The sequence below is a fragment of the Pelobates fuscus genome, chromosome 6 (assembly GCF_036172605.1).
Source record: "Pelobates fuscus isolate aPelFus1 chromosome 6, aPelFus1.pri, whole genome shotgun sequence".
In the NCBI taxonomy this organism is placed as follows: Eukaryota; Metazoa; Chordata; class Amphibia; order Anura; family Pelobatidae; genus Pelobates; species Pelobates fuscus.
This window is the reverse complement of record NC_086322.1, coordinates 1903340-1918292: the sequence shown is the minus strand read 5'-3', so window position 1 is coordinate 1918292 and position 14953 is coordinate 1903340. Positions and strand designations below refer to the sequence as shown.

The 14953-nt window shown below is 46.2% G+C and overlaps 1 protein-coding gene across 1 annotated transcript in view; it reads right to left on the bottom strand.

The window, feature by feature from the left end:
- Positions 1 to 13299: 13299 nt before the first annotated feature.
- LOC134614083 (coagulation factor XI-like) overlaps positions 13300 to 14953 on the bottom strand; it is a 111267-nt gene continuing 109613 nt past the window's right edge. Inside the window, exon 18 of the mRNA XM_063457503.1 lies at positions 13300 to 13531. Coding sequence (XP_063313573.1) covers positions 13527 to 13531 — 5 coding nt within the window. The 3' untranslated portion in view covers positions 13300 to 13526. The remainder of the gene's footprint in view (positions 13532 to 14953) is intronic.

Here is a 14953-nt window from a genome sequence, read left to right as displayed (position 1 = left end):
GGCAGTGCGAGGCCTTAATGTACCGGTTTAATGCTTACGTGGGTCCGATGTAATGAGACAAGCCCCTTAACTGAGCACAACGTGTAAACGTAAAAGGCAGTGCGAGGCCTTAATGTACCGGTTTAATGCTTACGTGGGTCCGATGTAATGAGACAAACCCCTTAACTGAGCAGAAAGTGTAAACGTAAAAGGCAGTGGGAGGCCTTAATGTACCAGTTTAATGTTTACGTGGGTCCGATGCAATGAGACAAGCCCCTTAACTGAGCACACCGTGTAAACGTAAAAGGCAGTGCGAGGCCTTAATGTACCAGTTTAATGTTTACGTGGTACAAATAAAAGTACAGAGTCACAGCGTGTTACCCAAATAGATACCAAAAACACTCAAAACACCCGTGTGGTAACCTCTCTATCCACACTAAAAATCACAGCAAGTCATATACATACAGTGGGTGGAATGATTCGGTTCAGGGTTAAATATGATGGTATTGGGGTAGATGAAGTAAAAGGAGGGAGCCAATTGGAAATGGCTCAGTCCAGACGCCTGTGGGATAGTTAGAAGGGATCCCACTCCCTTCCAAAGTGCAGGTGATGTTCTGTAGCTCTCAAAAAGGAATGTCCACACCAATATAGAATTGGGGACTACGTCCTTTTATTGATAAAGTTAAAAGTGGATATACAGCACAGTAAAATAAAATCAAAACAACAAACCTGATAAAATCCACTAAAATCGTACTAAAGTAAATGAGTCCACTGTGGGATAAAAAGGATTACTTGCAAAACGCGTTTCGCCCAAGTCCTGGGCTTCCTCAGTTGCTAAGAGTGTCCTTCAGATGGACTCATTTACTTTAGTACGATTTTAGTGGATTTTATCAAGTTTGTTGTTTTGATTTTATTTTACTGTGCTGTATATCCACTTTTAACTTTATCAATAAAAGGACTTAGTCCCCAATTCTATATTGGTGTGGACATTCCTTTTTGAGAGCTACAGAACATCACCTGCACTTTGGAAGGGAGTGGGATCCCTTCTAACTATCCCACAGGCGTCTGGACTGAGCCATTTCCAATTGGCTCCCTCCTTTTACTTCATCTACCCCAATACCATCATATTTAACCCTGAACCGAATCATTCCACCCACTGTATGTATATGACTTAATGTTTACGTGGGTCCGATGCAATGAGACAAGCCCCTTAACTGAGCAGAAAGTGTAAACGTAAAAGGCAGTGGGAGGCCTTAATGTACCGGTTTAATGCTTACGTGGGTCCGATGCAATGAGACAAGCCCCTTAACTATCTATTATCTATGGAACTGTTTTGGGCAGGAAATTGTGCTTGCGGTCGGTCATAAAGGGACCTCCAGCTAACTTTTGATCCACTGGAGGGATTTGGCTGATTTTTGGAAGTGTTTATGTTTGATGTATGCTGAGTCTGAATATGGAGATTATGGAGATTGAATGTATAGTTTTAAAGTTACAGTGTAAAACTGTGTGAAAACTGTATTTTTACTGTATGCTATAATTATGTTATATGTTTATCTGAGGGGAGGGGACGTGGGGGTGGTACCATGTATGTGATTGGTTAATTTCATCCTCCCCCTGGGAGTGTCCTGTATGTACCTTTTTGTAATAAAAAGCAGGCTGGGTGTCCCAGTCCTCAGTTCTTCTTGACCCTTCAAAACGTAGCCTCGTCTCGTTAATTGGAGGGAATTGCTGTATCACACTGGGGATTGCTATGCTCTGCATATTCCCCTGAGCTTAATCACTTAGCTCTTTTAAGAGCTTGTTCCGGATACGCTCTCCTGGAGGAGAGGTCTTCCCCACACGGTCCTGAATGCTGGAGGTTCATTCCAGGGTGGAAGGAAGACGGCGCGGCTCCAGTTAAGCTACGGCGGTTGTGGAGCGTGCGGTGGTTGTGGTGTCGTCTGCAGTGCTTGGAGTCCTCTGAGAGCGCTAGGAGCATCCATCAACGGAGGGTACTCGGTCGGAGTACACGAAGCTCCGTTACATTGGTGGCAGCGGTGGGATGGCGTCCTAGTGCGAGGAGAAGCAGCTCAGAGACACTGGTAACGTTTGGAGTTACAAATTGAGGGCAACGCTAGCCATTGCGCAGCGTCCCTACCTACGGCAGCATGGAGCCAGCAAGTCCCTGGACAGCACTCGAAGTGGAGGATGAGTTCAATTGGAGGTTACAGAGCCTCTTGGCCACATTGGGTGGGTCAGTATAAGAGGCAACCAAGTTGGACTGCAGAGAGGGCGCCAGGAAAGAGATGTGGGACGAAGCCCTGGAGGGTGTCCAGCATGAGCGAGGTCAGCGTCTCCCCAGCGAGGAGCAGCGACTACAGGCCAGAGTGGCCCTATGGATGCCTATGATGGGAGAACAGCCCAGGTGGGAGTTGGTAATACAGCTGAATTCTCTGGCACAGAAGGAACTGGGGCTCGACGACGCATACCAGGCACTACATTGGTATGCAGTTCAGCGTGTTCCCGGGAGGGCTAAGTGCGACAGACCAGAGGGCGAGGATTACAGTGGCCCTGGTCTATTATGGGACGCCTTTGCCGGACCAAGGTTCGGGGACACTGCAGAGTCACGGCTATGGGACATCTATGAATCCAGAGCAACCATACTAGATCTCCCTATGGATGAAGACCTAGTGCCAGACCTGTTTGAATTGACCATCCAGGAATGGGAACTGGAGCAGGAATACCAATACCTACTCAGTCCCAGTCAGTCCCAGTATACTTTGGAGGTACCGGCAGGGCAGTGGGAGTCCCAGGGGGCCGAAGGTGTCGTCCTTCCCCCCAGCAGCAGTATGAACCCCAGGGGGCCGAAGGTGTCGTCCTTCCCCCCCAGCGGCAGTGTGTACCCCAGGGAGCTGAAGGTGCCGTCCTTCCTCCCCAGCGGCAGTGTGTACCCCAGGGGGCCGAAGGTGTCGTCCTTCCCCCCCAGCGGCAGTGTGAACCCCAGGGAGCCGAAGGTGTTGTCCTTCCTCCCCAGCGACAGTGTGTACCCCAGGGAGCCGAAGGTGTCGTCCTTCCTCCCCAGCGGCAGCCTGCGTTTCAGGGAGAGGAGCGCAGCACCCCCTCTCCTCAGCGGCAGCTTACCCTTACAAGGGGAGACACCAATCTCCCAGACGGCGCAGATGGGACCATGGTCTCTGTGCCTGACCTACAGGGATGCTGGACAACCTGTCCAGATCCCCAACTGCTCTCACCGGGACAACAGGAGGAGGGGATAAGTACAAATTCCCCTCCCCAGCTAACTCCCAGAGTGGCACCAGGGTTAACAGAGGCGACATTAACCCTCACTGACTCCTATGTTTCCCTGGCCACTGAGCCAGACTACGTTACCAGCACCCCAGCAGAAGAGCTGGCAGCTGGGCAGAGTGCAGTCGGCCTCTGCCCTACCTTTGTCCCTGGTCCAGAGCCTGATGTCCCGCAGGCTACCCCAGCAGAAGAGCTGGCAGCTGGGCAGAGTGCAGTCGGCCTCTGCCCTACCTTTGTCCCTGGTCCAGAGCCTGATGTCCTGCAGGCTATCCCAGCAGAAGAGCTGGCATCAGGGCAGAGCGCCGCTGGCCTCTGCCCTTCAAGTCCCCACAGCATGTTACCACATCACCACAGCAAAATACCCAGGTGAAGTAATTGTGTCTTGTGGGTGGGTCACCCTTGTACCTGTTTGTTGTGGGTGGGCTACTCTGGCATTTGGTTATTGTGGGTTGGTGGATCGACTAACGGAGGTACTGACCGACAGAAGGTCAGGTGCCTGGTTAGTCTTCCCCCCAAAGGGGAGATGTGTTACAAATCGCTATTTGTAACTGGCCCTTTAAATGGAAAATTGCCCTGCTTCCCTGGATTGTGGAAAAGCCTATTTGCCAGCCTCCTTCCTCATGACTATGGCCCCTGGAAGATTGTGCCCCTGAAAACTTATTAACTTTTATTGGGTGTGTATGGCCCTTTAAGAACCGTCTGGGGACATTTTGTGACTTTGCTGAACAATGCCCCTTTAAGACTATGTTCCCAGACCTGTAAAATAACTTGCCCCTGGCTCTCTCCCGCTTGGTTCAGTAAATAGGGCTTACTGAACCAAGTACCACACAGGCGGACCACCCAGAAGTTAAAGTGTGCAGGCAATTTACCTCCCAGGCTGTGAGGTTACTGCAGGTTAATTGCACGTGGCGGCGGCCATCTTTGTTCAGTCGAACGCGGTCAGCGGTGTATGCTAAAGATTCTGTGGAACTGAAATCGGCTACACATTTTACCGAACACCGCTGACCCTTACCTTCTCCTACACTTCGTTTTTCAGCTCCAGAGACTAAGTCCCGTTTGAAATGTTTTTCGGCATGAAATTGACCGACCGCACAGCCCAAATCTATGGAACTGTTTTGGGCAGGAAATTGTGCTTGCGGTCGGTCATAAAGGGACCTCCAGCTAACTTTTGATCCACTGGAGGGATTTGGCTGATTTTCGGAAGTGTTTATGTTTGATGTATGCTGAGTCTGAATCTCTTTTATGGAGATTGAATGTATAGTTTTAAAGTTACAGTGTATGTGTGAAAACTGTATTTTTACTGTATGCTATAATTATGTTATATGTTTATCTGAGGGGAGGGGACGTGGGGGTGGTACCATGTATGTGATTGGTTAATTTCATCCTCCCCCTGGGAGTGTCCTGTGTGTACCTTTTTGTAATAAAAAGCAGGCTGGGTGTCCCAGTCCTCAGTTCTTCTTGACCCTTCAAAACATAGCCTCGTCTCGTTATTGGAGGGAATTGCTGTATCACACTGGGGATTGCTATGCTCTGCATATTCCCCTGAGCTTAATCACTTAGCTCTTTTAAGAGCTTGTTCCGGATACGCTCTCCTGGAGGAGAGGTCTTCCCCACACAGTCCTGAATGCTGGAGGTTCATTCCAGGGTGGAAGGAAGACGGCGCGGCTCCAGTTAAGCTACGGCGGTTGTGGAGCGTGCGGTGGTTGTGGTGTCGTCTGCAGTGCTTGGAGTCCTCTGAGAGCGCTAGGAGCATCCATCAACGGAGGGTACTCGGTCGGAGTACACGGAGCTCCGTTACAGATGCAATGAGACAAGCCCCTTAACTGAGCACACCGTGTAAACGTAAAAGGCAGTTCGAGGCCTTAATGTACCGGTTTAATGCTTACGTGGGTCCGATGCAATGAGACAAGCCCCTTAACTGAGCACAATGTGTAAACGTAAAGGCAGTGCTAGGCCTTAATGTACCGGTTTAATGCTTACGTGGGTCCGATGCAATGAGACAAACCCCTTAACTGAGCACAACGTGTAAACGTAAAAGGCAGTGGGAGGCCTTAATGTACCGGTTTAATGCTTACGTGGGTCCGATGCAATGAGACAAACCCCTTAACTGAGCACAACGTGTAAACGTAAAAGGCAGTGGGAGGCCTTAATGTACCGGTTTAATGCTTACGTGGGTCCGATGCAATGAGACAAGCCCCTTAACTGAGCACAATGTGTAAACGTAAAAGGCAGTGTGAGGCCTTAATGTACCGGTTTAATGCTTACGTGGGTCCGATGCAATGAGACAAACCCCTTAACTGAGTACACCGTGTAAACGTAAAAGGCAGTTCGAGGCCTTAATGTACCGGTTTAATGCTTACGTGGGTCCGATGCAATGAGACAAACCCCTTAACTGAGCACAACGTGTAAACGTAAAAGGCAGTGGGAGGCCTTAATGTACCGGTTTAATGCTTACGTGGGTCCGATGCAATGAGACAAGCCCCTTAACTGAGCACACCGTGTAAACGTAAAAGGCAGTGCGAGGTCTTAATGTACCAGTTTAATGCTTACGTGGGTCCGATGCAATGAGACAAGCCCCTTAACTGAGCACAACGTGTAAACGTAAAAGGCAGTGGGAGGCCTTAATGCACCGCTTTAATGCTTACGTGGGTCCGATGTAATGAGACAAGCCCCTTAACTGAGCACACCGTGTAAACATAAAAGGCAGTGCTAGGCCTTAGTGTACCGGTTTAATGCTTACGTGGGTCCGATGCAATCATACAAGCCCCTTAACTGAGCACAACGTGTAAACGTAAAAGGCAGTGCGAGGCCTTAATGTACCGGTTTAATGCTTACGTGGGTCCGATGCAATGAGACAAGCCCCTTAACTGAGCACACCGTGTAAACGTAAAAGGCAGTTCGAGGCCTTAATGTACTGGTTTAATGCTTACGTGGGTACGATGTAATGAGACAAGCCCCTTAATACAGGGGGCTTGTTGTCACCTTTCGGGGACCCTTGGTGTTGTGGTGTGGGTGGAGCAAGAGACCTTCAATGACATCAGTGAGGACAAGGAACGGGACATGGCTAGCTTGGTATCCAACCTTGTGCAAATGGGAAGTTTGCAGTTGTGCAAATGGACTGTTTGCGGTTGTTTGCGGTGCGTTAAACGGGGAGTTTGGTCTGTCACTGTGAAGCGGGCGTAACCCTTACACTACCTGATCGATACAACATCATACCTGATGTTTTAAAGCACGTTATTCCAAACAATTTAGGAATGTTAGGTGATTTATGCCCTTTATGGATTAAAACCAGACTCTGCATCAACTATGTAATTTTCCATGGGAGTTTTGCCATGGATCCCCCTTCTGGCATGCCACAGTCAAGGTGTTAGTCCCCTTGAAACAACTTTTCCATCACTATTGTGGCCAGAAAGAGTCCCTGTGTGTTTTAAAATTCGCCTGCCTATTGAAGTCTATGGCGGTTCGCCCGGTTCGCGAACATTTGCGGAAGTTCGCTTTCGCCGTTCGCGAACGGAAAATTTTATGTTCGCGACATCACTAGAAGCCAAATCTGGCCTTATATGAAAGTCCCCATGCAAGGGGTTTCTTATTACATATTCCAGGGGCATTCCCCACTGGACCTGAGAGGGGACTACAGTAAAACAAACAAATAATTAGATTAACGCTCAGGTCCAGGACATGCATAACAAAAACTCCCTAACATACATATTTAACAAGTAGGTACCCCTCAAGTCCTATATTCACGCATAGCCTGGATGTGAGCACCCAACATATCCGAAAAGCGCTCAGATCCCACGAACGTAGCCAAAACGCCACCGGGGTATAGTTGTCACGTATTCATCTGCTTATAGAAATGTGGTTAATGACATTTACTGTCCACACAGGAAAAGTTGTGCCGAGTAGCAACCTAATCCACAGAAGGGTTAATGCTGAGCAGAAATTATGCAAATTAAACCTGGTGTCATGTATTCATCTGCTTATAGAAATGTGGTTAATGACATTTACTGTCCACACAGGAAAAGTTGTGCCAAGCAGCAACCTAATCCACAGAAGGGTTAATGCTGAGCAGCAATTATGCAAATGAAACCTGGTAACTGACTTTGGGGTCAAAGGCGGTTACAGCCTATCAGATCTAGAGGAGGGGTATTTAGGCCCAGTTCTCATGCTGCTCAGTGCCCTGTCGTGGTTTCCCTTGTGGTTGTCTGAGAGCGCGTTCCTGTTATTAGTTTTCTACCTGGTTTTTGACTTTGGCTTTGTTTATTGACTTCTCTATATTCTGGTATCCTGACTCCTGGCTTTCCTCATCGCTGTGTCCCTTTCTGTGTTCCCTGACCTCGGCTAGTATTTTGACTATTCTATGTACGTTAAATCCAGCCATTCTAAGGACCGGTAATACGCTACTTATTTTGTTATCCGTGCTATACAGTTCTACGTGCTGGATCAAACAGTAATCCTGACAATAGTTTAGACCGAACGCACATGAGGTGCCTGCCCAAAAGAGTTCCATAGATTCAGGCTGTGCGGTCGGTCTCTTTAAGGAGTACCAAATACAATAAAATCACGAATATAACAGTTTGTTCGTACACTGGTTGTGTGCCCCTCGTTCGGGAGTATGGTTTCACAGAATGCCATTATCTCCAGACGAACAGAACCGAACTTGTGTGGAGATGGAAGTCCCAGCAGTTTTCGCTCCGTCGATTGTCCAATTATAGTTCCATGCACTCAACGACCAAACACTGCTGTATGTGTTCGCGGCTAAAAATGGCCGCCGCAAGTTCGTACATACTACTGGCGACCACCCAGCCAACCACTTAGAACATTGTGATAATTGCGGTTATCGAGGTGAGAACAAGGGTCAATGAGCAACACCTGACTCCTCTAGGTGGTCTGGACGTTAAGCTGTTTATTCAATATCTGAACTACATGGGTCCCAGGTGTTCAGTGAATCCCATATAACGAACCACCCAGTGTAACAAATCAGTCAAAATGAAAATGATGACAGTCCAGGGATAGGGGAATCCATCACAAACTGTACCAAGCCTCATGAATTAAACAAACATGGGAACCGTGAATTAATGAGAATGAACAACCGAACAGCTAAAAACGAAAGATAAAGTGTCAGCGTCTAATTAGTCTAAGAATTAAACAAATAAGCATATGATTCAACTGACGTACGAAGGGGAAAGTACATGAACGTATGGCTTGAATCAAATGAATGAATAGAGTAAGTGAATGAACGGCCTGTATTGGAACAAGCGAAATATGCGAACGTGAGTAAGAATCACAGGGATAAATATACGAAGCTAAACGAACAGTAATAAACGGATGGTACAAGTGTATGCGAACAAAGGGAGCCAATCCTCGCGATTGGTAGGCCCGAACATGGGAACACTGCAAAAGGATGTTCCCACAAGTATATACGTAAGCGTGACGGGTCTTGTGGCCGAAGCCGGTGTCTTGTGATACTGGAACTGTGGCGGAGACTGAGAAGGCCAGAACTTCGAGCTGGAGCAGTGAAATTTGGCGGGAAAGACTGGAACGGAAGTGCTGATTGTCGTGGCAACCTCTCACTCACAACGGAAATGGCATAGGTAAGCAGGGGCTTAGAGTTTATAAAGGGAAATCTCCTCCCACAAATTCAGGCCTATGGCCTTTTACATATAATATAAAAGATGGTGGTTTGAGCGTAGTCAGTGGCTTAAGACGAGCTTGCTTGTTTAACAATAACAATGGCAACATTTGTGTTAGTCTAACAGTCATCCTTTATCCACTTAAAAATATTAACGTGTGGAGTTAAAATGATAATCCTTTGCTATTACAATTACTATTGTTTATTATTGTTTATTATTATTCTTATTAAGTTATCCTGCATTATAGGATTTTTTGTAACTACATCCTCCTGCACAAACAGGGATTCGAAGGGTTAATCTACACCCATCTCCCAACAGTGAGGATTCTCCTGCCACTCACCTACCTTTTCCCCGCCCACTAGACTGACGTTAATCACATTCTGTGGTGACGTCAGATACCGGAAGGCGGAGCTTAAGGGGGTTTAAATTGTGGCGCGATACAAGGCCGGTAAGCTCTTGAGAAAGGCGCATCAGTAGCGCCGAAACGCGCGTTGAGCTTTTACCACTACCACATGGTCTTTACTTCAGTTCAGTTAGTCTAGCTACTCTGTTTGCATTTAGAATATTTAGCAAGAAAGGATTGCTTTTACTCTAACTAGGGAATGGGAAGTCTGGCTACTCGCTTTTACGTTTATATTTAGCAGTAAATTTTGGCTTCCACTCTGATAGGGGAACTGAGCGTTTGCTGCGACCACATGGTCTATACTTCGTTTTTAGGCAACTCAGTCACTCTGTCTTTTGTTAATATTGAGCAAGGAGGGATTGCCTCTACTCTGACTGGGGAAACTGGGACTCAGGGAATTGGGTCTATATCTGGTTAACATCTCCTCGTTACCCTACAACACCCAGCACGTTAGCGGTGTACTGTAGGACCTAAGCAGCTATTTGAAAACTTACCCACTAGGGAACAATGCCTTTGTCTGCCTACTAGCTGTCTCACTTTATGAGCCTTTGCCGGTGAGACAACACACTTTGTGTTGGGGGAATTTGGGATCCAGGGCACAGGCTTGCAATTATTATTCTTGGGGCTACCTCCAGTGCACCTAGTACCTTAGCTGTAATCGGACTAGGTATCCACTAGGGAGTTTACGCTCTTTTGCATACCAATAGCCTCACCTTGTTGGTTTTTGTCGGTGAGACTATTGAGCTCCCCCATATCCATACCCTCTGTTTCATTATTATTGGGTTAATTGCTACGAGCATATTTGATCGGGTTCTTCTGCTATACTTTACCAGATAGGGGTGTTACTAGTAACTCTAAACGGACCTATTCCCTCTGCATATTCTGGCCACTGCATGAGGGAAATGCAGTAGCCGTTTTAACCGCTTTATGTTGCTACTTTTGGTATACTAATAGAGCCAATGTGATCTATTTAGACTGTGCTGCTAACTACACTTGAAACCTCGATACACTGTCTATCCTACTAATCTAAAATTTAGTGGCTTACTATTATCAGTACATTAGCGCTGAGTGTGTATAGCAAGTCTTGGACTATCTCTACCAATATACGCTCCAATTACCCTAGAAACCTACTCCCAGATACTGGTTCACACCAGTATAATAAGTGCAGAACCTGCACAGCAAACTCTAGACTGACTACTGTTAATACTTAATTTTATTTCTTTATCACCGTTTTGATACACTCATATCTATTGTGATACACCACTGAGTATTGATTTTCTATTTGTTTTCCCTAAGTGGGACTAATAAAAAATTTGTTATTTTCCATATATTTCTTGTTAGTTCTATACAGGCACACTTTTGCCATTATACTACGAACTAGCGTCTCTTTGGGGTATAGGGACTTGAAGGGGGAGGAGTTTTTCTTCTATCCCTATTCTAGTCTCTTTCTCTTTTTCATATCTATCCTATAGGGTTATGCCCTGATACCCTGCAACCGAACCTACTCCAGTGGAAGGTCTTTTGACCCCACACTGGCTGTTAAGTCTCTGTTCTTTGCTTAGGAGGTGTCTCGCATCCTTCGTCTCCATATGACAAACACGGAGAAAATTACTACCTAAGATTAAGAAGAGTGCCGCTCGGCGGTCCTCTGCCATGATGCCTGGCTTTTGCGACATGTCGGTGGACTCCAGCCGTTGCTGACCCATGCTATTATATAGTCCCACGTCCGTCCACGCTAAAGACTTTGTCGACGTGCGAGTGATGTCACACAAAAGACGAACATGCACGTTTTAGAGTAGGTACAGCCAATCGGATCTGCAAGAGGGTTATTTAAACTCACCTTTTCCTTAAGCTCATTGCCCTGTCGTGGTTTCCCTTAGATGGTTATCCAAGAGTGTTTTCCTGATCATGTTTTTCTGTTTTTTGACTTTGGCTTAGTTTTGACTTTCCTGACTTATGGTATCCTCGACTATTCACTTTTCCCTCTTGCTGTGTCCCTGACCTCAGCAAGTATTCTGACTATTCTCTGGTACGTTAAGTCCGGCCATTCTAAGGTCCGGTTAGACGTTATCCTTAGTTCTAAGTGTGATACTATTCTGCGTGCTGGATCAACTGTAATCCTGACAGTAGGGATATGTGATGGGGTAAATTAAAAATCCAATCCATTTCTGAATTCTGAAGTTTTGGGTTTTTCGATCTGTAACTCCATCTCCTGATCTAAAGTAATTGACACAGAAACACGAGTAGGGATCCTTGAACATAGCTATAAAACAATAATGTCTATGATAAACCTAACTGTATTGTTGTATTTGTTTTTTGTTTTTTTAAATCATCATTTCTTGGTATGGAGGTCCTCTCTAAAATGTTCTAAATCTAGCAATGTCTGCTTCTAATGTTGAACTGACACAATCTGGATGAGACTGTTAAAAATGTATCAAGGAAGAACATTAACTGAACTGAATATTCCATTCAGTAACCCTTTGGGGGAAATTGGAATGTTAGGGCCTTCTGCTACATGTTTATGGTTATTGTTCTGTTTAAGAATTGCATTTTCCCACCATCTTTTTAACGGTCGTTAGTACAATTTATGAATGTTAAAACAATGCTTGATTAATCTCATTGATGCCATTACTGGTAAGAGGACTGTATTGGACTTGGTACCATTGACAACATACTCTGGTAAAGAGGTCCATTTATCTCAGTTATTGTAGTTAATACTCAGAGAGTATGGAGGTAGGTGAACCCAGAGGATAGTGAAGGTAAGTGAACCTGGGGTATGGCAGTTATGGATTTCGGTGAATAGTGGTTCATGGATGAACAAGGTTTATATTCTGTGATTTATTATATATTAATACATTTATAGAAGATATTGAAGACAATAACAGTAACTTATTTGATGTTTATTAGAAAGAGAAATGTCCAGAGAGGTCCATATCTGCAGGCTAGTGTGAGGTAAAGCTTGTATAGATTGCTGTCACTGATTTCCAGAGAAACATGTAAATGGTAAGCCAGTGGGAGAGATGGGGGGTGAGGTGAAAAGGCAGTGGTGCAGGTTTAATGATGAGGAAAACAAAGCGGAAGAAGTCGTGTGGAAAGTGGGGCGGAAGACAAGAAGAGAACAATGCTGTATGGGGGAAAAAAACAAAACAAAAAGCAGGGGGGAGGACGAGGGAGAAATTTAAGGATTGACAGGCAAGAGGGAGAAGGGAAGGAGACGAAGAAGAAGGGATTTAAAAGGGAGGCAAGCACAGAAAGGAAGAGACCAGGAAGGAGGTAGAAATGGGGAGAAGTAGAAGGAAGGCTTACTTGGTCAGGGAGATGTGGTAGAGCTAGGGAGGGGTAGGGTGAAGGTTTATTTGGTGAGGGACATGTGGTAGAGGTAGGGAGAGGTAGGGTGAAGGTTTATTTGGTGAGGGAGATGTGGTAGAGATAGCGAGAGGTAGGGTGAAGGTTTATTTGGTGAGGGAGATGTGGTAGAGATAGCGAGAGGTAGGGTGAAGGTTTATTTGGTAAGGGAGATTTGGTAGAGATAGGGAGGGGTAGGATGAAGGTGTATTTGGTGAGGGACATGTGGTGGAGTTAGGTGGAAGGTTTATTTGGTGAGGGAGATGTGGTAGAGATAGGGAGAGGTAGGGTGAAGGTTTATTTGGTGAGGGAGATGTGGTAGAGATAGCGAGAGGTAGGGTGAAGGTTTATTTGGTAAGGGAGATGTGGTAGAGATAGGGAGAGGTAGGGTGAAGGTTTATTTGGTGAGGGAGATGTGGTGGAGGTAGGTGGAAGGTTTATTTGGTGAGGGAGATGTGGTAGAGATAGGGAGAGGTAGGGTGAAGGTTTATTTGGTGAGGGAGATGTGGTAGAGATAGGGAGAGGTAGGGTGAAGGTTTATTTGGTGAGGGACATGTGGTGGAGGTAGGTGGAATGTTTATTTGGTGAGGGAGATGTGGTAGAGATAGGGAGGGGTAGGGTGAAGGTGTATTTGGTGAGGGACATGTGGTGGAGGTAGGGAGAGGTAGGGTGAAGGTTTATTTGGTGAGGGAGATGGGAGGATAGGGTAGGAGGATGGTGGAGACAAATGAGATGGGTTGGCTAGGCAATATATAAAGCAAACAGTAAAGTAAATGACTGAAATTAAACTAGAAAAAGAGGATATTGATGTGTTTATGCTGTGAAATCCAATAGTGAATATTGGAAACATTTTTCCGAGTTCCTCTTCCTTGGACTTTGTGCCTCTATTAACCTAAATGTGAGCGAAAAAAAATAAATTACTTTTAAGAGCAGTATAACAGATATGGTTAAAATAACTCTGCTGAACATTCGTAACTATAGAAATAAGGAATCTACCCAAATTGAGCAGCATTGTGGAGGGGCCCCCATTTTCTCCTGAACTAGTGAATAGGAAGATGGTATTTGTGTTACAAACAGCACAGATCTCGATAAATGTACCATCACAATCAGTGCCACCATAAGGAAAAACGTCTCAGAGGGCCATGTGACATGTCTGAGCGAATGAGGGTTCATTGCTGCTGTGTGCGCTCTGATCTAGAACTAGGCTGAGTGAGGGTGCATTGCTAGTTTCAACAATCTAATCTAGAATAAGGCTGAGTGAGGGTGCATTGCTGGTGTCTAGAAGAAGGCTGAGTGAGGGTGCATTGCTGGTGTCTAAAAGAAGGCTGAGTGAGGGTGCATTGCTGGTGTCTAAAAGAAGGCTGAGTGAGGGTGCATTGCTGGTGTCTGCGATCTGATATAGAACAAGGCTGAGCGAGGGTGCGTTGCTGGTGTCTGCACTCTGATCTAGAACAAGGCTGAGTGAGGGTGCGTTGCTGGTGTCTGCGATCTGATCTAGAACAAGGCTGAGCGAGGGTGCATTGCTGGTGTCTGCGATCTGATCTAGAACAAGGCTGAATGAGTGTGCATTGCTGGTGTATGCGATTTGATCTAGAACAAGGCTGAGTGAGGGTGCGTTGCTGGTGTCTGTGATCTGATCTAGAACAAGGCTGAACGAGTGTGCATTGCTGGTGTCTGCAATCTAATCTAGAACAAGGCTGAGTGAGGGTGCATTGCTGGTGTCTGCAATCTAATCTAGAACAAGGCTGAGTGAGGGTGCGTTGCTGGTGTCTGCACTCTGATCTAGAACAAGGCTGAGTGAGGGTGCATTGCTGGTGTCTGCAATTTAATCTTGAACAAGGCTGAGTGAGGGTGCATTGCTGGTGTCTGCGATCTGATCTAGAACAAGGCTGAGTGAGGGTCCGTTGCTGGTGTCTGCGATCTGATCTAGAACAAGGCTGAGCGAGGGTACATTGCTGGTGTCTGCAATCTAATCTAGAACAAGGCTGAGTGAGGGTGCATTGCTGGTGTCTGCGATCTGATCTAGAACAAGGCTGAACGAGTGTGCATTGCTGGTGTCTGCGATCTGATCTAGAACAAGGTTGAGTAAGGGTGCGTTGCTGGTGTCTGCGATCTGATCTAGAACAAGACTGAGGGAGGGTGCATTGCTGGTGTCTGCGATCTGATCTAGAACAAGGCTGAACGAGTGTGCATTGCTGGTGTCTGCGATCTGATCTAGAACAAGGTTGAGTAAGGGTGCGTTGCTGGTGTCTGCGATCTGATCTAGAACAAGACTGAGGGAGGGTGCATTGCTGGTGTCTGCGATCTGATCTAG